Here is a 23241-nt window from a genome sequence, read left to right on the forward strand (position 1 = left end):
AAAACAACTTTTGTGTGACATTTTCTTTTTTTTTCTCTGGTTGTGTGACCACCAAAACGGTCCCAAGTGGTTGAGAAAACGATGATCAAGTTCGATAATCATGGACCCTCTGGCGGTACTGCAGCTGACTTTTGGAGAGCTGGAAGGATCTTGGTGCAGAGATTAATCTTTGTAACGTTTAACCTCCGAGTGCGTATGTTTCAAATTTCAACTCAAGAAGTTTTTTACGGATCGTCAGAAGTTTTGGTATGTAACGTTAGACATCCAAAGTGATAACTGTCATAACTTGCATGATCAGATAGATACAAACTTATGCAGTTACATACATACATACAGTTAATTTTCATATCTATTACATGTATTATATTATATGTATATATATATATTCCTTGAATATTATTAACAGTTAACGTTAAATCTTTAGTTATGACTGATGCGAACTTCATACTCACTCGGGCTTCATACTCCTCGCTCCGGACACTCTCGGTTTCCTCCTCGAGATTTGTCACCGTACTCCTCGTCACTCCAGCCCGACTAGTAAACCCACCCCACCCCGAGGCCGATCCTGTCCCTCAGCCTCCCACGAACCTGACGGCATCGTAGTGCTCTCCGCCCGGGGTAGTCAGGTAGGCCAAGACCAGCGGGGTTCCTGACTCCTCGCCCTCTGGCGGCAGCACCATGATCTGCATGTCGGTGCTGGTGATCAGCACCACCTCTCTTGAAGTAAAATCCGCCAAAGCGATCGGAAGGACGTCTGCAACATCCGAGCACCAGTGGCCACGCCGTGCCAGCCTGTCCAACTCCTGTTGGAACGCCCAGAAGCCGCCTGGCACCGCTACGCAGAACTTCTCACTGTGGGCCCTGATATGGTGCACTAGGTCTTTGCGGAGCTGCAGGGCGGTGGTGTCAATACGGGGGTCTCCTCTGCCGAGTTGTCTGGCGGCCGCACCGAAAAAACAATCCCCATTCCGTGGCACTGGGTCGATCTGGAAGCCTGCTCTTGCGATGTTCTTGAGGAGGATTTCTTCTCTCGTCTTCGAGACGGGTGTCGTCTGCCCGCGTGATGGTTTGGGCGGGGAAACGGGGAGGTCGATGACTGATTCGAAGGATCCGCGTGACGTGCTACTCTCAGTATCAGACTCTGTCGTTAATGTAGAGACATCTGAGACGTCATCAGAAAAGCTGCTACTCTCAGACTCTGTCGTTAATGTAGAGACATCTGAGACGTCATCAGAACAGCGGCTATTCTCAGACTCTGTCGTTAATGTAGAGACATCTGAGACGTTATCAGAAAAGCTTCTACTCTCAGACTCTGTCGCTAATGTAGAGACATCAGAGACGTTATCAGAAAAGCTGCTACTCTCAGACTCTGTTGTTAATGTAGAGACATCTGAGACGTCATCAGAAAAGCTGCTATCTCCAGAGAGTGCGTTCTCGTTGCTTTGCGTGGTCTTCACTGAGACTTCGTCCTCGTTGCTTAGTGTGCACTTCACTGAGAGTGCGTCTTCCTTGCTTTGCGTGGTCTTCACTGAGACTGCGTCCTCGTTGCTTAGTGTGCACTTCACTGAGAGTGCGTCTTCCTCGCTTTGCGTGGTCTTCACTGAGACTGCGTCCTCGTTGCTTTGTGTGGTCTTCACTGAGAATGCGTCCTCGATGTTCTGTGTGGTCTTCACACTGCTGGGCTGCTCAGCCCACGCAATCTTCCTGGTCTTCAAACTCGAGTCCCTCGTGAAGCAACTGAGTAAGTTTTGTTTCACCTTCCCCGAGCGTCGCTTAACCTTCCTTTCGAACCTGCATTCACAGAAAAATATCCTAACCTCATGCATCTATTAGAATATGTAGATTTAACACATGATTGAAAAAAGAGAGAGGAGAGTCTTGTCAACGGTATATAAATGAATGAAACACAGAAGACGAAAACAGAATCGCAGAAAAGTAAGCCCCTGTGTGGAAACGTGACCGTAACATTAGGATGTGGCTATTGAACAATTTCTTTCCATATATACACGTATAATCACGACCGTAAATAGTAGTTTTAAAGGTTGGCGAAGCAACGAATGTTCTTGGTAAAGACGCTTCGGTTTATTGTATATATTGTTTGTTGTCCTCTGGTTGTCTTACTGAATGTAACACGTTTCGTTTTTGTTATTTATGTAGTGGGCCCCCTTGGAAATCAACTTCAAACAAGTTGAAGGGGCTACCCACATGTTTTGAGATGAATAAATGAATAAATAAATCAGTGTTCCTATATATGACCAACATAAATTTACTACAAACGGTTCTGTATAGTTCTTTGCTGTCTTTTTTTATTCAAGTTGGAGGGCCACGATTACAGACGCATTCATATTGACAAACTTATATCAGCGTCAAACTTATATCAACTATACATATATACAAAAGACATCAATACAAAACTTTAACGAAATACGATGATGACCACACATGTACTTGTAACAAATATGCAAATCTTTATTAACACGACGAAAGCACAGCAGCTTTCGTAAGGTCTACGTGTATAACTACTTACAGTACAACTAAACACACATATATGGATATCTATAGGTATGAATAAATCAACAAGACAACATATTGGGACAAGCATGTCATTTACACTATTGGTTCTACATACTATAGACATTCTTGGATATATTAACAAAATGTGATCAACTTAACTGATGTGCATGAAGCAAATGATACATTATAAATATGTTGCAATGGGAGGTCTAACACTTACAGTAAGTCCTTAAGCCAAGGGCGGTCAAATTCAACACATTAAACCTATAACTTCAAAGAAGTTGAAATTCTTAGTAATGATGAATTTCGAGTGATAGCCAAGATTTGGGAGTACTAGTTTATAGACGATGAATACTTTGCGTCATGTGATCGAGCCGAGTTAGTTTGCTGAAGCTAAGCTAGGGCACAACCCGCAGTACGTGCAAGTACGTGCTGTCTACGTGCCAAAACGTGGACAATCTTTTGAGAACCGTAAGTGGTTCATGTCTATGTTCCTCTATCTTCATGTCTACCTTGTCCCCCAACGACCTGGAGGTCAAGGGACTAGGTAGGTAGGTAGGTAAGTGGTATTAGTACCGCCTCCGTACGAACGCGTAAGGAATTCGACGGATTTTGGAGCACGCAGACACGCCGTAGAACTTTACGTGTCATCGATCGGGCTGTGGATTCGTCCCCCGTACGTGCCCGTGCGGGCGACGCACCTGCCCTGTACAGCCTGAACGTTTTCAGAAATGCGTGGCGGACGTGGCCTAAAAAAACGTATGGGCAAATTGCACATACGGCGGGTTGTGCCTTTAGCTTGATGAGTGACAAGCGTTCATCGGAGTAAGGAATGGGCGACTTGTTCTACTTCTCGCTGTCATGACAGCAAAGAGGAAACTTTAGCAGAGGAACTGATGAAACGTTGGTATTTTTCCTTCGGCTTACGTACAAAAAAAAACAATCCCTACTATCCATGCATCATTATGAGTTTTATATACAATGTATAAAGAAGCTTTACGTTTCGTCTATCTACATTTCACACCACAAATTTATCCGAGACTCAGAGTACCTTTGCAATGTTGAGAGAGTGTATACCTACGCTTTGGAAAAATGTATAGTAATGTTTTCACCTAGGATTTAACGTTACTTACCAGGTCTCCTTGGCTCGAGGCACCGGGTCAAAATTCACTGGGTGAACTTTGGTGTTTGTGCACCCCATGTTGGGTATTATTTTACTTGTCTATAATGTATAAGTATAGAAATACGAGAATTTCTCGATAAGCGTTGAACAAGCGTGCGCGATCTGTATGAGTCGCTAGTGGCTTGTTTACGTCGCTAAAACTGTGTTGACGTTCCACGGTAACGTTTGTGACGTTCTGGAACAACTTTTAAACAGCGCGAGCTTCCCATGGTGCTTTGCGCACTCCAAAAGTAATTTCAAACAAGTTACCGTTACTTTACTTTACTTTGATCGAGATCCCGCTCAAAACTAGCCTGGAGTCCAGCCTTGTTGTGCTTTTAGTTCTGAGAATTGAGAGCGTCTTTCACGTTGCTCTATCCTCCATCCACCATGGACTTGATTTCCTTCAGCTCAGTTAAGTTGGTGTCAGTTCTTAAGTTGTCAATAAGATCCAAAAAATGAATTCATAGAAGTCATAAATAAAAGTATGATATTAAAGTCTGCGTGTTTGGTGTTCTAATTTTAAATTGGGCTAAGGCCACATTTTAGAACGGGACCCGGTGGGGCTATTTGTGGGAACGAAAAATAGAAATGTACACGTAAAAACACATACAAATAATACCCACGAGTCCACGACTATTCTCTTTACGTCTTTACGTGTAGTTTAGTGTCATTTGTGTGATACTTTTCGTTCCCGAAAGCTACCCAGCCGGGCCCCGGTTTGGATATGACATGTAGGCCTTACGGGGTGATATACTAGTACCCTTTTTTTGGCTGATACAAGACGGGGTACGCCAGGTCTCACGTCTGAGTGAATGGTGTAGATTATCGTACGGCTGATACGAGACGGGGGTTCACCAGGCCTCCATCCGGGTGCTTTTTTAGTGAATCACCAACTCTAGACATAAGTACTTTGCACCATCGCACACCGGGGCACGCCCCAACTCTTTTTCGAAAGGCGTGGTGGGTTTACGTTCTTTAACAAACAAGGGCTACCGGACTATCATTCAACGTCCCGAGCCGAAATTAGGTACCCATTTTTACCTGAGTCACAAGTGAGGAAACTTGTGTAACTGAGTGCCTTTCCAAAGGGCACAAGATGGGTGACTGCATGATTCGAACCCTAGGTCCTGAACCAAATACGCTGTCGCTACGTCACGCGATCCAGCGCGATCAGGAGATAAATATCGTATCACAAATCATTCATGAACACCCGGTGAAAAATGTCATACAAAAGTTGTTTTCCTTTGCTTTGCCTCGTCAGCTGAGATCTTGGCACTGTTGTTTGTCTCTGTGTGGAAGAAGAGATTAGCTTAGCCTCCGTAGCAGGCTCTCTGGGGCCTTCTTTCGGCTCATATAGATACACTTGCTGGCTATTTCTTTTTGTACTGGGTCGCTGATTGCTGGCCGTCGCTGGGTTTGAACACGAGGGGCCAATGGGTCAGCGACGGCCGGCAATCAGCGATCCAGTACAAAAAGAAATGGCCAGCAAAAGTGTATTATGAGCCAAAAAAAGGCCCGAGAGAGCCTGTTACGGAGGCTATACTAAGCCTATAGCTAAGATTAGCCGGTTAAGGCCATGGATTTACAGATTGCTTTTATACGGTTTGAAGTTTAGATCTGGCTTTCATGCCAATATCCCCTTGATCTACCCAGAACATACCAGAAAGGAAAGAAAATAACTCGTGGTTGGAAGGTCCACAATCCTGTTATTTTCCGTACCACCATAAATGCTATAGGGTCACATTTCGTCGGTCGGCGGCTGTTTGTGAAAACTAAAACTAAAACCAAAGTAAAGCTAAAGCTAAAGCTAAAGCTAAAAGCTAAAGCTAAAGCTAAAACTAAAACTAAAACTAAAACTAAAACTAAAACTAAAACTAAAACTAAAACTAAAACTAAAACTAAAACTAAAACTAAAACTAAAACTAAAACTAAAACCAAAGTAAAGCTAAAAGCTAAAGCTAAAGCTAAAAGCTAAAGCTAAAGCTAAAACTAAAACTAAAACTAAAACTAAAACTAAAACTAAAACTAAAACTAAAACTAAAACTAAAACTAAAACTAAAACTAAAACTAAAACTAAAAACTAAAACTAAAACTAAAACTAAAACTAAAACTAAAACTAAAACTATACACAATAAATATACACAATCATGCCAGAGTAAAAAAAGTTAGCCAAGGACAGTACTTCCATCTTCATGGAGGTAACTACATGTGTATGATGGCTGACCAGAGACTGGAGGTCACTGTCTGTGTCCGGAGCTGTCATCTAGAACATTCAACTTATTTCAATTCTTGCCAAAAACGAAAACAAATGCTCATATTTACCATAAGAGATAATATCCAATCTAAGCAAGCTGATTGTCTACTGGCTGTAGAAGAAAGAAAAAGAACACCCCAGTGTAAAGATAATAATATGTTTATTGCAAGTTCTTGCCCGAGGGCTAATTGCAGGTACAAACAACATGTAAAATAAGGAAAATACAAAGGTGCTAGGAACTACATTTTATGACTATGCTATGCTAGTGTACATTAAATTAGATTAGTGATAATAAAATAAGCAAACAAACAAATAAGAGAACGCTTGATGTTTTCGTCATTAACAATGACATTCAAGAAAAGGCACTGTAATTCGGAATGTTGACGACTACTTGCTGACTGTCATATTGGTTATTATTACATCAGGTATCTGTATATTCTTTTGTGCCATAGCCCACCTACAGTGTAATTTCAGAATTTCTGTGTTCCCGTGACATTCCCGTGTTTAACTCTTAAAAGAGCAGCTAAGGCTGACAGGAAATTCCATTTACAATAAAGGATATTGATTGGTATCAAAAGCATGGGGTACAACGTGGAGAATGGAAATGCAAGGTTACATAATCTCTCATAGGCAAAAGCAAGTAAATTTTATGGATGACATCCTTTGCAAACCCCAAAAATAATGAAATAGGCCGAAAAAAATCTATATATTAAGATCTCAAAATTTTCCAAATAGACACCATAGATTTACAAGAATCTACGTGACAAAACATAGTATTTACAGCCAACAAGTCATTTAGTCCTGTAGTCAAGAAGTGAGCTAGTGACAGTAGTGTGGTAGCCGTGACACTAGTCTTCTTCTACAAGTACAATCATTAGGCTACAACACAACATATATTCCACATTTTGATACTACAGTGAACTCCAGTTATTTGGACTTCAGCTTTTTGGATAATTTGGGTAATTGCATAGAATTGCGAAATCCAAAACCATTTGCCATTCATTCTATTGTATAAGACTTCGCAGAATTGAATGACCCACAAGACGTCTCAAACTTCGGGTTTTTGGATAGGATTACGTCAAATTACAGCGACTGAAAATGCGCTAAAACTTACAAAATGAGGCAAAAATCTCGTCATGTTGGCCCTCTCGGAGAAAGAAAAAAATTCTTAATTAGGAGAAATTAATGAGCGCGCTGGTGTCATTCATAAAATTTACTTACTGTGGCCTTTAATAAAAATAGCCAGCATATAAAACCACCCCTGACCCCAAATGGAATCACCCTTACTTGGTGGCGTCCTGGCATGTGTGGTATTACCGGCGCGACGCATGTCGTCAGTAGGGGTATAACGATTATAGCGCTGATCTAAATATGGTAGCAAGTCGAGGTTATAGTAGCAGATCACAACCCTCATGATCATTCAACCGAGCGCCTTTTCTACACTAAAGCAATTACCATGGACCGTGAGCTTGTTGAGTTGTTTACAGAGCCAGGGAAGGGGAAAGGCGTGAGGGCCCGGACGGTCGGGAGAGGGATTCGTCAGGGAAGTCTCATCATCGCAGAGGACCCCTATATATTTAGCCTGGAAGTGGAAGAGTCAAAGCGGCGATGCCATTCTTGTTTACAAAAGTAGGTGTAACGTTACTAGCTAAGTTACAGTGTTATTAGTGAAGAAGTTGTGTTGGTGAATGCATATCCCCATCTAACGTTACTAAATTCAATGTTAAAATCTAACGTTACTAGCTAAGTTACAGCGATATTAGTGAAGAAGTTGTGTTGGTGAATTCATATCCCCATCTAACGTTAAAATCTTATGCTCAAATCTAACGTTACTTTAAAATTTGAGTCGTTCTATACGGCTATATAATGTGTTTGTCCTAAAACCATGCTTTTAAGTAACGTTGAAGACTAAAAACGGCGTTGCCATTACTCTTGTTTACAAAAGTGGGTGTAACGTTATTAGCTAAGTTACAGCGACATCAGTGAAGAAATTGTCTTATTGAATGTATATCCCCATCTAATATTAAAATATAATGTTAAAATCTAACGTTACTTTAAAATCTATAGGGTTCTAATGTTTTTTGTGTTATAAAACCATGCCTTTAGGTAACGTTGAAGAGTCAAAACGGCGTTGCCATTCTTGTTGGGTTTCACTTCTTTTTTTTGCGAGGCAGTGTAAGACGAAGACGACATCATTAGTTATGAGTTCAACTGATACTAATCCCCCAAAAGGATATTAAGACAGTAGGACAGACAAAACTAATATTACGACAGTAGGTCAGACAAAAGAGTAATGTGTTGAGTATATTTAGAGGAAGTAGGTCATTGTCCATACTGGTTTGCAAACCGGGTCAACTACGGTATGCTTGACCGGTTAGTTTTGACCTTCAAAAAGTTGAGTTCATGATTGTTCGGACCTTTCCAGTGATTTGGGCCCCTGGGTGGCGGTAGCCAGTCCCTAAACTCAGAATCAGTGACCTAGCATACATTGTGGCGTTATATGTGTTGCGTAACTGGTAGAGCGTTCGGCTCGGAATCTAGAAGTCCCGAGTTCGATACCCGCCGTGCCCTCGAAGTTGTGCCCTTGGGATAGGCACTTTCTCAGTTCACCCGGTGTAAAATGGGTGCCTGACTTCGGTTGGTGAGGTAAAAGAAAATACTACCTTTACCTTAGTACTACGTATGTGGCACTGTTCATATATCTTACTACCTGGTACTTGAGTGCAGTGTGCCACATTGTCCTCGTCTGTCGAAAAGCAAAGAGACATAGCAAACTTGACACTCATTTGTCTCTCAGCGAGTGCTGACAGAGTTCTAGGGCATGTGAATAGTGCTAAGCTGCCCAAGGTGGCACGCCGCGCGCCAAGCCCTTTTCTGTAATCGTTCTAGTTGGTTAGACTGGCGTACTTTTCCATCAATGTTCACCAAATTTTATAATTTTCAGTGACTCCCTTTTTGAAGGTGAGAGATGAAAAAAAAAACACATAGGCGAGGAAGAAGAAAAAACTGTAATTTCTGATGTCATCAAATCTTCAGTATTTCAAACGCATTTGGTTAATCCAATATTTCATCTAAATTGCGCAAAATTGCTTTTTGGGCGATGGGAAACTCTAAGGTAAAAGTTATGATATTATGGCAAAATGATGAATCATTGAAACAACGTTTGAGCTAGAAAAGAGCACATACCAGTCTACTCATACCCTTTTATGCTATTTCATTGTGCATATTTCAGACCGACCGAACCCGGGATTCGAAACTTGACCCTATAGCGTTTAAGGTAGTACGGAAAGTAACAGGATTCGTTTTGTGGACCTTCTCTTTATTTTTAGTAAATCTCTCCTTTCTGGTACGTTCTGGGTAGATCAAGGGAATTTTGGTATGAAAGGCCGATGCAAACTTCAAACCGGAACAAAATTTATGTAGATCCATGGTCTTAACCGACTAATCGCCAAGTTCAAATGCTGTTTGGAAACTTGAGCTATCTACGACTCAAAAATCACGATCACAGCATGTCCAGAACACCAGATATGTATATCAAAACCGCTGCAGTACCATAAAAAGACACTAGGGAGCCACAAATATAATCATTTTAAGATCTCATCAAGACCTACCCACATACCAAACATTAAGATATTCACATTTGGACTGTCTCTAATAAGGCTTACGTCACATTTCCAAACCGGGGCCCGGTCGGGTATCTTTCGAGAACGAAAAATAAAATATGATATCAAAGAATACCAAACTACATAAGGCGTATAGAAAATAGTCGTCAGCATTATATATCTATGTACATTTTTACGTATAATTTTCTATTTTTTTGTTTCCACAAGCAGCCTGACCAGGGCCCGCGGTTTGGAAATGTGACGTTAGCCTAAGGCCGCATTCTAGCGAAGTAATGTTTGGTGAAGTGGTTTAATGATCAACAATGTGATCCTCAAAAACACAACACAATCCGGAGAGATGTTTCTATAATACAATTGTTTTTATAACTCTTATCTCAACTTTATGTTTTTCTAACCCTAATCAAGTAATTCACCTTGCAGATGGCTGGAGTTTACCAGCCTCCTAGCCTCCGTTTCAGTCTTCGGACGGGGCTGTTTTTGATGTTGCTGCCCTGGCTAGAAGTTTGCACTGAGAAGATAACGATGTAAACAGCAGCATCTATGATCATGCGTACGTTCAATACCGATTTTTTTTCAACAGGAAGACGGTGCCGCTTGTCTGCTATGGATGTAAATACGCCAGATACTGCAGCGAGACATGTCAGGTAAATTCCGACTTTTGGAAAAAAGTCAAATGCATTAATGGAGAAATGTTTTTGTCTTTAAAGGGTACTTGTATGTGATTGCTTTAGATGAAATACAATTACACAAATGTCTGCTCGTAAACATAGGTAAATCTATTTTCATGGAAAAGCCATGTTTTAGGGCTTTCTGCTTTGGGGTTTTGGTCAAACATTTTTTTTTTTCAAATGCGACAGCGAAGGAGCCATGTTACATGTATGTTTGAGGCTGTATATTAAAACTTCCAATACAGTTCTGAGTGTTATGTCTAGCACGTATGAAATGTACTAAGCGTCCACAGAAGCGTGGTGGGGTGTGTGCCCTGTAGTATTTATCTAATTGATACATTAATTAACTTCATACACTCTTTGGCGTGTCTTCACTTCCCGATGTAACGTTAGTAAATACTGCACTTCATGACATTAACACGCAATGCAAAAATTCCATTCGATAAGCATGTCTTAATTAGCATGCATAAAGTTGCTTGCGTTGTGTCACAAATATGCAAACACTGCATGAATGTGCTCACGTATATGCAAATCTATCACATGCCAATCACATATTAGGTATGTTTTTGGTTGTGCCTGAGATCCGTTTTCATGTCATGACGTCAGGAGCGCGATCAGGAACACCATAGGATGGAGTGTGACGTCATTAACGTCTCGTCGGGACTGGCTGCAAACCTAAAAATGGCCGTAGCCATACTGTGCAAGATGGTGAGTCGCCTCAAGGTCTTCCGTTTGTATCGTCTTGGCATTACTCGAATATCATTCTTGAAATGACAAGAACGAAGATGAAGATCTAAGTGTTTTTCGAAAGCTTGCCTCAGCTTATAAGAGACTTTATTAAGAAAATCCTTAATGGCGTGCACAAGGGTATACGTACAGCACTAATCTTCTTGGCCTTCTCGACAGATAATACTTTACACAAACTTTAATAACGTAATTACAGTACATGTGATTGTCAGATATTTATGAACACTTGTTCCGTGAAATTAAATAAAATAAGTCCTACTACGCGGTTGTCAAAAATCAGCAGAGTCAAAGATAATCTGAATTTAGTTGAAAGGAAAGTTTATTGAGTCCGCTTTAAAGGACTTGAAGACTGAGCAGTTTGTAGCACTACTGGTAGCTAGTTCCACACTGCTGTGGCCTTGTAACTAAAAGCCCTTTCGAAGGAGTGTACCCTTGGTTTACTCTCCAAGCAGAGGTTGAGTCGCGGAGATATAGTAGGATATATAGGAGCGTCCGTGTAATTTTTCTGACTACTACTATTTCTCCGCGACTCAACCTCTGCTTGAAGAGTACCCTTGGTTTGTCTAACTCGAACGTAAATTTTGAAGTGAGCTTGAATAGAGAGAAAATCCTGTTTCGTTTTTTGTGTGCGAAGATTTGTCTGAACTATTTCATTTAACATACACGTAGGTGCGCGTTACATACTTTAGATCATGAAATACTTGCTGCTAACATGGCTTGCTTAATCTCGTTCCCAGCATCACCTGCCAGTGGAACGAGGTCAGCTGAGTTCCATTTCTAACCTGATGTCCCGTAAGTATCATATGCTATCGTAGCAAGTACGGTACACACCTTTCAAACAAGTGTACTGTACATATCGTGACAAGTACTGTACACACACCTTTTAACAGGTATCATGACAACAACTGTACACACCTTTCACACAACGGTAACTGTACTTATGGTAATGCTGTGAACTCCTTTCACATAACTGTAACTGTACTTATCGTAACAAGTACTGTACACACCTTTCACACAACTGTAACTGTACTTATGGTAATGCTGTAAACTCCTTTCACATAACTGTAACTGTACTTATCGTAACAAGTACTGTACACACCTTTCACACAACGGTAACTGTACTTATGGTAATGCTGTAAACTCCTTTCACATAACTGTAACTGTACTTATCGTAACAAGTACTGTACACACCTTTCACACAACTGCAAATGTACTTATCTTCACACAGTCACCTTTCACACAACTTCAAATGTACTTATCTTGCCAAGTAATGTACACACCTATCAAACAGCTACAAAATAGCGGTAAAGTATCGTCACAAGTACACACGTTATCTTAATTTCACAAGTACTGTACACACCTTTCACACAACTGCAACTGTACTTATAGTGACACTGCACACACCTTAGGCCACAGCAAGTAAATTTTATGGATGACATCAGCGCGCGCATTAATTTTTGCCTGATTTCAGAATAAAAAACAAGAATTTTTATCTTCTGCAGGGATGGTCAACATGACGATAAAGTACCAAAATGAGCAAATATGTTGTGTTGTAGCCTAATAGTTGTACTGTCTTGTAGAAGTGACACTTGCAAGGTACCCGAGACTGTAGTTGTAGAAATGAAACTTATTGGATAGGTGTAAAATTGACACCAATATGGAAGCTATGACTCAGAGCATGAGTGTGGTTACCAACTTTGTTGGTGATGTCAGTCTACCACACTAGTGTCACTTTTACCACACCAGTTCATGTTCACTCTGATACCATGTTCTGTCCCTTTATTTCTTTTTACAACAGTCATCACAACTTTATGGTGCCCATTTTTTATAATGTAGCCATCTTGTTTTTTTCGCCCTATCGCATTATTTTTGCAATCTGCATAGGATGTCATCCATAACATTTACTTGCTGTGGCCTTAGTTGTGAATAATGAACCTTTTGTTTGTTTTTGTTTTGTTTATTATTATCCTTGTTATCCCGTGATTCTCCAACCTGATGAAGTTATTCACAAATTCTTGGCGCCACATAGACCCGTTCTCCTCAACATCGCCCGAGCCTTTAACGCTGAAGTTAAGTAGAGTAGCTGACAATGGATTCTATAACTTGAAATGAAAATAAAACAACCCTCCTGTGCCACCTCCTTGCTAGATGTGGACGACATCAAAAGACAGAGAGCCGGTGGTCTGACAGCTATGCTCTCCACTCTTCGAACAACTCTTAAGTTTCACCCGGAATATCTTATTGACCAAGAAGCTCTGGAGGCGGTTGTTGGAAAGGTAAGAAAAGAGGTTACATTCGACTTTTTTTCTGGAAGTGAACTTTCTTTTGAAAACATCCCAGTAACTCTTTTCTAAAGTGGCATAATGGACACTTCCAACAACGGACTACGTAATTGCATGTTGCTGTTATCCACTTAATAGTGCCAAGTGACACAAGTTTCTGTAAAAGGGTATTTAGGAATGGGGGCTAGCCATTCGGATTTAGTAAGTTTGAGGTACCTCCTCGAAGACGGGACCCCTATCAAGGCTTACGCCAAATTTCCAAACTGGGACCCGTCCGAGCTGATCTTGAAAACGAAAAAATAGAGACGTACACGTAAAAACATACAAATAGTGCCCCACGACTAGTCTTTTCGCGTCTTGTGTAGCTTCTTCTTCGGCTCTTGTCGTCTCGTGTCTTTTATATTCTACTTTTCATTCCCGAAAGCTGCCCGGCCGGACACAGGTTTGTGACGTTAGCCTAATGTACCATCCGAAAGATGGGTGCACCCCAAATTTAGCGGTGGTTTAATGTTTGCGGTTTTCGCGGTGGCCGCTTCACCGCGAATTTAAAACCACCGCGAACATTTTTCCATGGCAGTAAGAGACCAAAGTGCACCGCGAAAAGTAATTTTTCCCGCTACCGAGAAATTAATGGTTAAAAGCAAACGGTTCTTAGTGCACTTTGTAACTGTTGAAGAACAGCTCAAACTTGCATTAAGTTCGTCCTGAAGATCGTTGTGATTGCAGCTGTGGCACCAAGGTTTACTGAGACCGTTTTCAATTCAAAGCGCTTCCTGTGCGTGACTGTTTTCATGTCAGGTCAGCAGGGCTAAGAGGAGTGATAGTCTTATTACATTCCTCTGCAGGGCCGCTCCTGCCGCCGGAGATAAATCTCCCTCCCTGACCTGCACAACGCAAATGAGAATCTGGCAAATGACGATATGGAAGAATGAATAGCAAGCATTTTCTTAATGTGGCTCTCTCTTCCAGCAGGAAATACGGTAGACTGAAATATAGACAATAGGGAAGTTTTATAATCTCCTGTTGAATGGCAAGCCCTCGAACACTGCAAAATGACATTAAAGTTGTAGCAGGTACAAGAGTTGCCATTATCTTTCCCCACGCAGATATGCATTTTAGGCTATAAAAGGAAGTAATACCCTTGGCCCTATGGGCTATCTAATGTCATTTTCTTTAATCACCCTTTGGAATATGTTCGACTGCAACAGTCTGAAAAAGTTTTGGAGACTGGAAAGTTTGCTAGAAATCAATATCAGGAAGTAAATGTCCTAATATCTGAGCTGTCCAAAAAAATCTTTGAGCGTTTTCTTTGGGAATTTCCAAGGATTGAGCATCAGATGCTGTATGGTTGTCTGCAGCGAAATCAAGCAACAAGTGGTATGTGTTGATCTGCAAAGACCACAAAGAGGCTTTTTAATTCCATTGCACTTGCTCTTTATTTAGGTTTGTTTATTTCATCTGCGTGTATCTGTCAACTATAGCTGAAGAATAGCAAGCTTTATTGACACGACAAAAAAGTACGGTGACTTTTGTATGGTCAACTATGAACTACAAGAAAAGGAATGCAGAGAATAGATCTTAAAATTCTACTAATTAAACAAAATAGAATTAGTCCTAGGGAATCAAAACAAATGACACATGTGTCCTTCCTCTTCATCCAAACATGCATGCCGTTAACGTTACTGAGAGGGGAACGGTGCCCGTGGTCGGAACTGGGTGTTCTTGGCTGCATCCTGAGCAGTAGCCGGCCGATGAAGCGATTGCTGATGCTGCTGCCAGTGCTGGAACGCCCGCTCGAAGTTGTTCCACTGCTGCAGCTGCCACTCCTGGCAGGTAGGTTGGTGCTGCTGCCAGATCTGGTACAGGGTCAGCGGCTGTGGCTGTGCTGTGTCACCTTCTCCCATCTGCTGCTGATGCTGCTGTATTGGGTTATCCTGGAGTGGTGCGCTCCTGACAGAAGTTGCAAGCTGCTGCAGGCCATTGTGCTGCTGCAGGTCATTGAGCTGCTGCAGGCCATTGAGCTGCTGCAGGTCATTGGGCAGGTCGTTGAAAAAATCCGGATCCAGTGGTGGAAGATCTTGCGGGATCGGGAATGGGTACGGGTCGGAGTTTTCTATGTCGTTGGTGCCATGGGGGTAAATCGGGCACATGCACTCACCAACTTCTACTCCACTATCGGACCTGACGACGCCCTTGTAGCACGCCATGAAGTACGGGTACTCGTTGGTGACGTGGTACCGGTACACGCCATCCTTCATGCGGCCATGGCACTCGTCCAGGTCGGCGTTAGTCAGGACGGTCCCGTCCTCGTCCACCGGGCCGTAGATCGCGAAGCCGTCCGCGGCGACGCCGACGATCTGGGAGTGAGTGCTGGTGCCGTCGAAGACGCAGTCGGGGTGGATGTGGTAATGGTACTCTCCAAATGGGTTGGGGTGGCCGTCACATTGGTCCAGCACTTCGTACTCGCTGGCATCACGGCATTCCCTGGAGAAGGGGTTGAAGATGGGAACGCCGTTGATTGCCACGCCCACGGCACCCATGTTTAGGCATGTTGTCTGGTTAGCCACTTGTGGGTTCTTTGGTATGTTGATGTGGAGATGTTGAGGCTGAAAAAAAGATATAAACGTACTTATCTTCCAGAAATCGACACAACGGCATTGTTCATTTTGGGGACGCTGCATGATACAGAGCTTTATTGCAAACCATTTGGACTGCTCCACATAATGACATAAAGTGATTCAAAGGAATTCAAAATCAAACGTTTTACTTGGTAAGTTCTATATTTCAAAGGTGGTACGTGACTCCCATGGTCATAGTAGCTATGTACAGCTTGAACCTAAGATTTTCCAAGATTAAATAGGAGAATTGTTCGTTAAACGTTGGATCGAGCTATGCCCCGGGTCAAGTACTATTTGTTTTAACCTGATATACATGATTGCAGTATTTGCATTTAAACTTTGTGTTCGCGTTACCCAGGAATGTCGTGTTCGAGCTCCTGAAAGCGTTTTCTAGATGAATCAAAAATACACTCCATAACGTTTTCGACTCATATCTAGGAAATCAAATAAATCATTTATCATGATTTAACACAGATCTATACAACCGCTCTGTTACAGAATTGCTCACAAACATAATGCAAAGTAATTATCAAACTCCCTTCAGTCCTTTCACTAAAGGTAACTACATTCAGCTATAGGCAACGAGTAGAAAACATACATAGCTCTGCATTGCTCTTAACTATGTGTCTTGAGTCATGTACAGTTATTTTTAACACATGTTACTTAACGTACCCAATCTGTGGTATCTCACTGCACTTGGGGCACCGGTGCGGCACTGCGGGGTTCGTTCACTGCGGCACTGTTGTTATTTGCGCCGTTTTTTTATAATTTAGATATTTCGTAATACGTAAAAGTATGAGTTAGCTAGAAGACAACAAAATACACAAAACGTAAGAAAATTCGTTTTTTTTCTTTATCTCTGAAATTCGTTGAGTGTATTTCGAACCCCGCAGTGTGGCACCGGTGCCGCAAGTGCAGTGAGATATCACCTTCAACTTCTAGGGGAGTGTATGTGCTCTTACCACGATTGGGGAGGGTTCTGTGGGTTGGGGTAGACTGGCGTGGCGTGGTCGGGAATAGCATTGCTGACGATAGTGATGGTGCCCATACCCACGGTCACGGTAACGGACCCCTTCAGACCCGTGTTGTGTTCCACAACGTCACGGACCTTGAACTCCCTGATCTCCGCGGGAGTCAGGGCAAGTGTGCCCACAGCCAGGGCGCAAAGGAGGAGGAGGGACCGCATCTTCTTTTCCTGCAATGGACAACAACCATCAAGTAAATAAAAAAAATAAATAAATAACCTGAATAAACAAATAAATAAACAAATAAACACATAAATAAACAAATAAACGAATAAACAAATAAACAAATTAACAAATGAATAAATTAATAAACAAATAAATAAATAAACAAATAAATAAACAAATAAATAAATAAACAAATAAATAAACAAATAAATAAACAAATAAATAAATAAATAAATAAATAAATAAATAAATAAACAAATAAATAAAAAATGGTTTATTATTAAAACAAGATTCTGGCAGCCATGGGCTGAATTGTGTCATGTTGTACATAAAACCTCTGCTTGATTCGACGTACATATTCAATCAATAAGACGTCTTCTATCACTAAAACGTGATTACACTTTAAAATTAATGATCAAAACAAAGCTGATTCAGTCGGTATTTTGTTTAACATGGATAAAAAATATATGTGGTATACAGTTCGTAAGCAGTGTCATTTTGTTTCGTTAATCAGTCGTAGTAGTGATCATGACGGCACTGGGCTATTGCGGAACGTGACAACGTGAACATTCACACAATAGTATGACTTCATTTCATTGGAACCAATTAAGCATTGAACAGCATCAAAGGGGAACGGAACTCAAGGTGGTATCTCGCTGCACTTGGGACACCACTGCGGGGATCGTTCACTATGGCACTGTTGTGTTATTTTTGTCGCTTTTTTTATAATTATATTTCAGCCATACCATAGGTATGGTGAAATATATTGTATTCGTAATGTTTCTTTCTTTCTTTCTTTCTCCTGTCAAATTTTCAAAGCGATTCATCTCCGCCGTTTCTGGACCAAATGACTTGAAATTTGGCACAAGGGTAGAGTGGGCCAATACCCAAATGTGTTTTTTTTATTTTTTTCATATCTGCTCCTTAAATGATTTTATTGAGGTTTTATTGCAACTTTTGGACCAAGACTGTATATTTTGGCCCCCTGTACCATGGTATTACATCCAAATGACCTGAAATTTGGCACAGAGGTGCCCTAGATACTTATTCAAAGGATCCATGTATAATATGTAGTATAAATCACTTCAAAATGGCTCCTTAAGGAGGTTTTTGTGGGAGAGTTTAGGATAGGTAAGGTTGGAGTGCCGAGGTCAACGACCTCTAGGTCATTCTGGTGTGTCAGGGCCACAGGTGTGCCAGGTAGATCCAATTATCTACCTACCTACCTAGTCCATAGACATCCAGGTGGTTGGTGGACAAGGTGAATCCAATTAATGGCCAGCCAATGAGCGAGCTTATTTTGCTGGAAGAGTCCATTGTTGGACAGGGGGTGTATTCTAAAATTTACTTTTAGACTTTGGTGATAATGCCAATGTTTTTTTTAGCGGAAGTGTTTTCGCACTGATCCACTTGACATAAGACTACTACTGGGACAGTCCATTTTTGCACATAGGGGGGATTTTAAAAATATCAGTTTTGGACATGGGTGATGATTCCGAATTCCATTTGTTAAATGGAAGTTTACCCCCACCTGAAGACTGTACATGAGGAGGATTCGGCAGCCAATCAGCAAGCCTTGTTTTATCTGGAAGAGCCCATTCATGCACGGGGGACTTTTTTTAAATTCAGTTTTGGACTGGGTTGCTTCTTATACAAAGGCCATGTACTGTGAGTATTTCTGGACTTGTCTATTGTGCAATTTCAAACAGGGTGAGCTGGGAGATTCCATTCTTCGACGAAGGGGGTATTTTTTTAAAATTCATTTTGTGGACTTCGCTGACTATTTTAGCTGATATAGTTTTGGATCGCTCCACTTTACATAGGGGTATAACAGGAAGAGTCGATTCTTGCACAGAGGGGGGATTTTTTGCAAATATGGTTTTGGACGGCTGATGATTCCAAATTCCATTTCTTAGCGGAAGTGTTTTTGGAGTCGTCTATTTTTTTGAGTCCATTCTTGAAGGGGTTTTTGTAAGATTCATTTTTGCTCATAAGTGTGATTAGTAGTTAGAAGTCATTTTAAGCAGAAGTGTTCCATTTTTGCACATGAGTGATTTTGGAACAGTCTATTGTTACATGAGGAGGGAGATGGCTGAAATATGCTGTATTTGCTCTCAAGCAAATGTCGGCCTTTCTAGTTCATAATTGCGTTATACGTAAAAGTATTAAAAGACTACAAAATACACAAAACGTCAGAAAATTCATTCTGAAATTCCTTGAGTAATCTTTCAAACTCGGCAGTGCCGCACCGGTGCCCCAAGTTCAGTGAGATACCACCTTATCGTGCAGGACAAACTCTACAAAGTGCAAATGTTAACATAACACTCATGGTAACACCTTACATAGAAACAAGGCATGGTCAGTTTAGTTATAAGAAGTTAAAGCCATCTGGAACTACAATAATTTGGCAATACAGTGACCTCTGACTGTATCTGTAACGTTAGTGTCATCATTCACTCTATTCATTTCCAGCAAGGTATACTTCGGAATTGTGTTAGAATAACGCTTCCACCAATAGCTAGATGACGTACCTTCACCAAGCCTCTGTCTTTGTTGAACGTCCGGGTCTGCCCTCGGACGCTGTCCGTCTGCTCACAGATGCAGATGTAGCCACAAAAGGCATTTATATACCCTGTTTATTATGATCTTTGTTCATGACTCTGATCATGTGAGCATATCGGTACTATTCGGTACCCGGAGACTTGATTATTTGTGTCACCTGAATGCAAGTACCGGTCCGTACCTGGCGCCTACCTGTTCATTTGCGTCACCCACATGGGCGTGTGTTCAATCCCGTACCTAGTACTGACTTGTCTCCCGACTCTAGACTCTTGCTCCTTGACCGGTGTTACATTGGACCCTTGGTCCTTAGTAAAGATTGCCCTGCCATACATAGAGTCCCCAATCTTTGGTTGTCTGTTTGTATCGAGTTGCCGTTAAACGTTGTGAAAACCGCTCTTCGGCTAGCAGTTGCTTGTCAGTTCAAAAAGTACAAAGACAAATCTTACTGTCTAAAACAATATCCACAACACGTTGGACTCTTGACCGGCGCTACGTTGGACCTTTGCTCCTTGCTACAGCCACTGTGTACAATCCTTGGTCGTTATATGTTTACACAGAGTTGCCGCTGAACAGTGTGAAAGCCATTCTTCAACTAGCAGCTGATATTGTTGTTATTGGGTTATTGGGTGGGCTGACTACTCACTCTTTGCAGCCAGGGGCTGAATTGCGAGGAGCTTACAATAGGCGGGGCTAAATCGCAAGGGTCTGGACTCTGGAGCGAGCTGCCATTCGGCGCCACTCAGGTGACCTCAATACGACTGTCGCAAGTGTCTGGAGCGAGCTGCCATTCGGCGCCACTCAGGTCACCTCAATACGACAGTAATTGCCCCAGGTGCGGCCAAGGTACTGTAGGTTTTGAACCACTCACACCGCACCATCGCACATGTGGCGGGTTCTTTAACGTGCCCGGGGTGTGGCTCTCCCCAGACACGGGACCTCCATTTAACGTCCTATCCGAGGGACGACTCATTTTCACTTGAGTAAAGTGAGAAAAGTCGTGTAGAGTGCCTTTCCCAAGGGCACAAGCTCAGTAGCACGGCAGGCGGATTCGATCCGGCGACCTCTCGGTCACGAGGCGAACACAATACCACTGTGCTACGCGGCCCCCGATTTGTTCAAACGTCTTGTACCATCACGAAGGACTGTCTGCCAGGTGGCTTATTTGTTCCAGAAAGTTACAATCGTTCTCCCTCCATATAGGATCTAAATAAGCGAAATAGAAGTCAGTCGCCATTATCAGCTAAATAGCGGCGGCGGGAAGTTCTGTCCGACAAGCGCTGTTTTTGACGGAGGTGTTCGAAATAGAACATGATCGAACAGAGGGCGGGGCTTCAGGACCGGTTCATTGGAATCACATGGTGAGGCTAAAGAAAATTTTACATGTACATGACTGAATGTTTTCACAACTACATACCGTTTCTCCACACACAGGTCATGTGTAACAGCTTCGCCATCCTTGATGATGACCACCAGCAGATCGGGACAGCGATGTACGCTCAGTACGTATATCGATACATATAGTAAACAAACTGGATTTTTCGTCCAATCTATTTAATATTATTCGAAATGTAACACAACCAAGGTTGTTCAACTAGCTTGCGGCTATTGTGCTCCGGTCCCACTCAGAAAAAGGGGCCCACCGGGTAGTTTACGGGCTGTTTTTCTGCACTTTCATGCCCCTGTGAAACACCCTGCGGCTATGTACCCGGCTATTTTGGGGCACGGCGGGGACCCTGAACTTTTCTAACCCGGGACCCAGCAAGAAATAGACGCCGTGTCCGCATCGTGAATACACCGAGAGGTGTATAGGTATCCGACCTATAGAGGTGAGAGGTGGTATCCGACCGTCCACCAGACAACGCGTACGGGTAACGGTGTCAATGGGACTGTAGCAGCCTTGCTGACAGAATCCTTCTCTTTTCTTCATTCATTCCTTTATTTCCCCAGGGCGTCCATGATAAACCACAGCTGCAGTCCGAACTGTGTCCCTGTCTTCAGAGGAAGCAGAGTTGAAATCAGAGCTGCCAGGGTCATCTTACCGGGTGAGGAGGTCAGAATGGAATTTGATAATTTTAAGTCAAATTCTGTGACGGCACCGGTAGTTCACCTTTATCCGTGGGGTAACCTACATCCGTTATTAGGGATATCAAGTCGACGGGCGGTGGTTTTCAACTGCAATATTTTGAAACTTTTGCAATGTAAAACCACCGTCCGTCGACCTAATATCCCTAAACACCCTGATTAAAAAAACGGATATATGTTACCCCGCGGATAAAAGTGAACGCTAATCGACATAGTTCAAGTCTTTGCACGTTACTTCCGTACACAAGATAAAAGCACTCACCAACGTTAACAAGCGTTCGGTTAGTTCTCTGACCCTCCTCAAGTTGAAATGATCCGAAGCCTATTGAAGTCACATGACCTGAACGGAAGTTTGACGTCAGCGACGGGTCAAAGGTACCCGGTAGTCGGTATCGGCGTTCCTGTTAAGGGTTGGTTGATGTGCTCTGGTGTAGATCTTTGATTTTGAAAATTGTAGATATAGCATGATCTAACCTGACAGTATGCACGTGCATATGTAAAACAAAATGTTTTGTATTGTATTGTACACACATCATAGAGTCTCTTTCCAAGCCCTCTTTAGCGAATACATTAACGATATATACCTGAATTTCCAGGCTACGATCTCGTACACCGACACATTGACCCCAACACAAGAAAGGAAAGACCACCTATCATTTAACTACTTCTTCTCCTGTCAGTGTGAGGCCTGCAACGACAAGGAAAGAGTAAGTGTTAATATCTGCCTAACATTTTTTTTTAAGTTTTGAAATTGTGGAAAGCTTAGATTGCTGTTTCCTTACATTGCATTAAACACAATACGCGATACATTGCATTAAACATAATCCCAAACGTGGATAGATGGATCAAACAGGCTGTTTGGACAACAAATTCGAGGGGAATACATACGTAGTCACGTTTGGGATTGTGTTCTCCCAGCAAAAGCGCCACCTACATCGGCTCCATATAGCGGCGAAAAGCAAAACTCCCGTAAGCTCTGAGAAGATGTCTGATAGGCATCGAAACGTATTGAGATATGACTGGTTGTCCAAAAGAAAACTCCAACCTCCTATATTCTATAGTTTAACTCTGAAGTAAACGCGACTGATATATGGATATATACAACCATAAAACACAGATAAACGTGAATTAGTACCCTCTTCCATTGACACCTAAATCCTCTCAAAACGTTAATCTGTATAAACGATGTTGTTCTCAGGATTCGAAGATGGAGTGTTTGAAATGTCCTCGATGCAGCCGCCAGATTCCCAAAACCTCCGGTAAGTGTTACCGGTCGTTTCCTGTCACGGAGTTTATCACATATCACGGAATTATGGATATGGACTCCCTAAAATTATCGTCCAGATTATCAACCGATTTTCATCCTAGCGATTTTGCTTCCAAAAAGAGGTCAAGACCAACTTGTATATGTTCAGCCAACACTATTATCTATCAAGTAATGCTACAATAATGTCAATCAACGTTCCATTGTCAGGTGTACGTCTAATATGCTTGTTCCATGTGCATTGCAGATAGCCTTCTGGCATGAACTTTCAA

The 23241-nt window shown here is 42.0% G+C and overlaps 2 protein-coding genes across 2 annotated transcripts; one reads left to right on the top strand and one right to left on the bottom strand.

The window, feature by feature from the left end:
* Positions 1-572: 572 nt before the first annotated feature.
* Positions 573-4078, bottom strand: LOC118423013. Its single transcript, XM_035830906.1, has 2 exons — positions 3648-4078; positions 573-1791 (listed from the first exon to the last, which is right to left on the bottom strand). Exons 1-2 carry the CDS (start codon positions 3713-3715, stop codon positions 573-575), a joined length of 1287 nt encoding a protein of 428 aa, XP_035686799.1. The 5' UTR covers positions 3716-4078.
* A 3165-nt stretch (positions 4079-7243) lies between these two features.
* On the top strand, positions 7244-23233 carry LOC118423014 (N-lysine methyltransferase SMYD2-like). The gene is made up of 10 exons (XM_035830907.1): positions 7244-7562; positions 10137-10200; positions 10831-10932; positions 11709-11763; positions 13120-13247; positions 21055-21122; positions 21571-21673; positions 22302-22412; positions 22904-22970; positions 23217-23233. Exons 1-10 carry the CDS (start codon positions 7390-7392, stop codon positions 23231-23233), a joined length of 888 nt encoding a protein of 295 aa, XP_035686800.1. The 5' UTR covers positions 7244-7389.
* Positions 23234-23241: the final 8 nt, after the last annotated feature.

Source organism: Branchiostoma floridae, chromosome 9 (genome assembly GCF_000003815.2).
Source record: "Branchiostoma floridae strain S238N-H82 chromosome 9, Bfl_VNyyK, whole genome shotgun sequence".
Lineage (NCBI taxonomy): Eukaryota > Metazoa > Chordata > Leptocardii > Amphioxiformes > Branchiostomatidae > Branchiostoma > Branchiostoma floridae.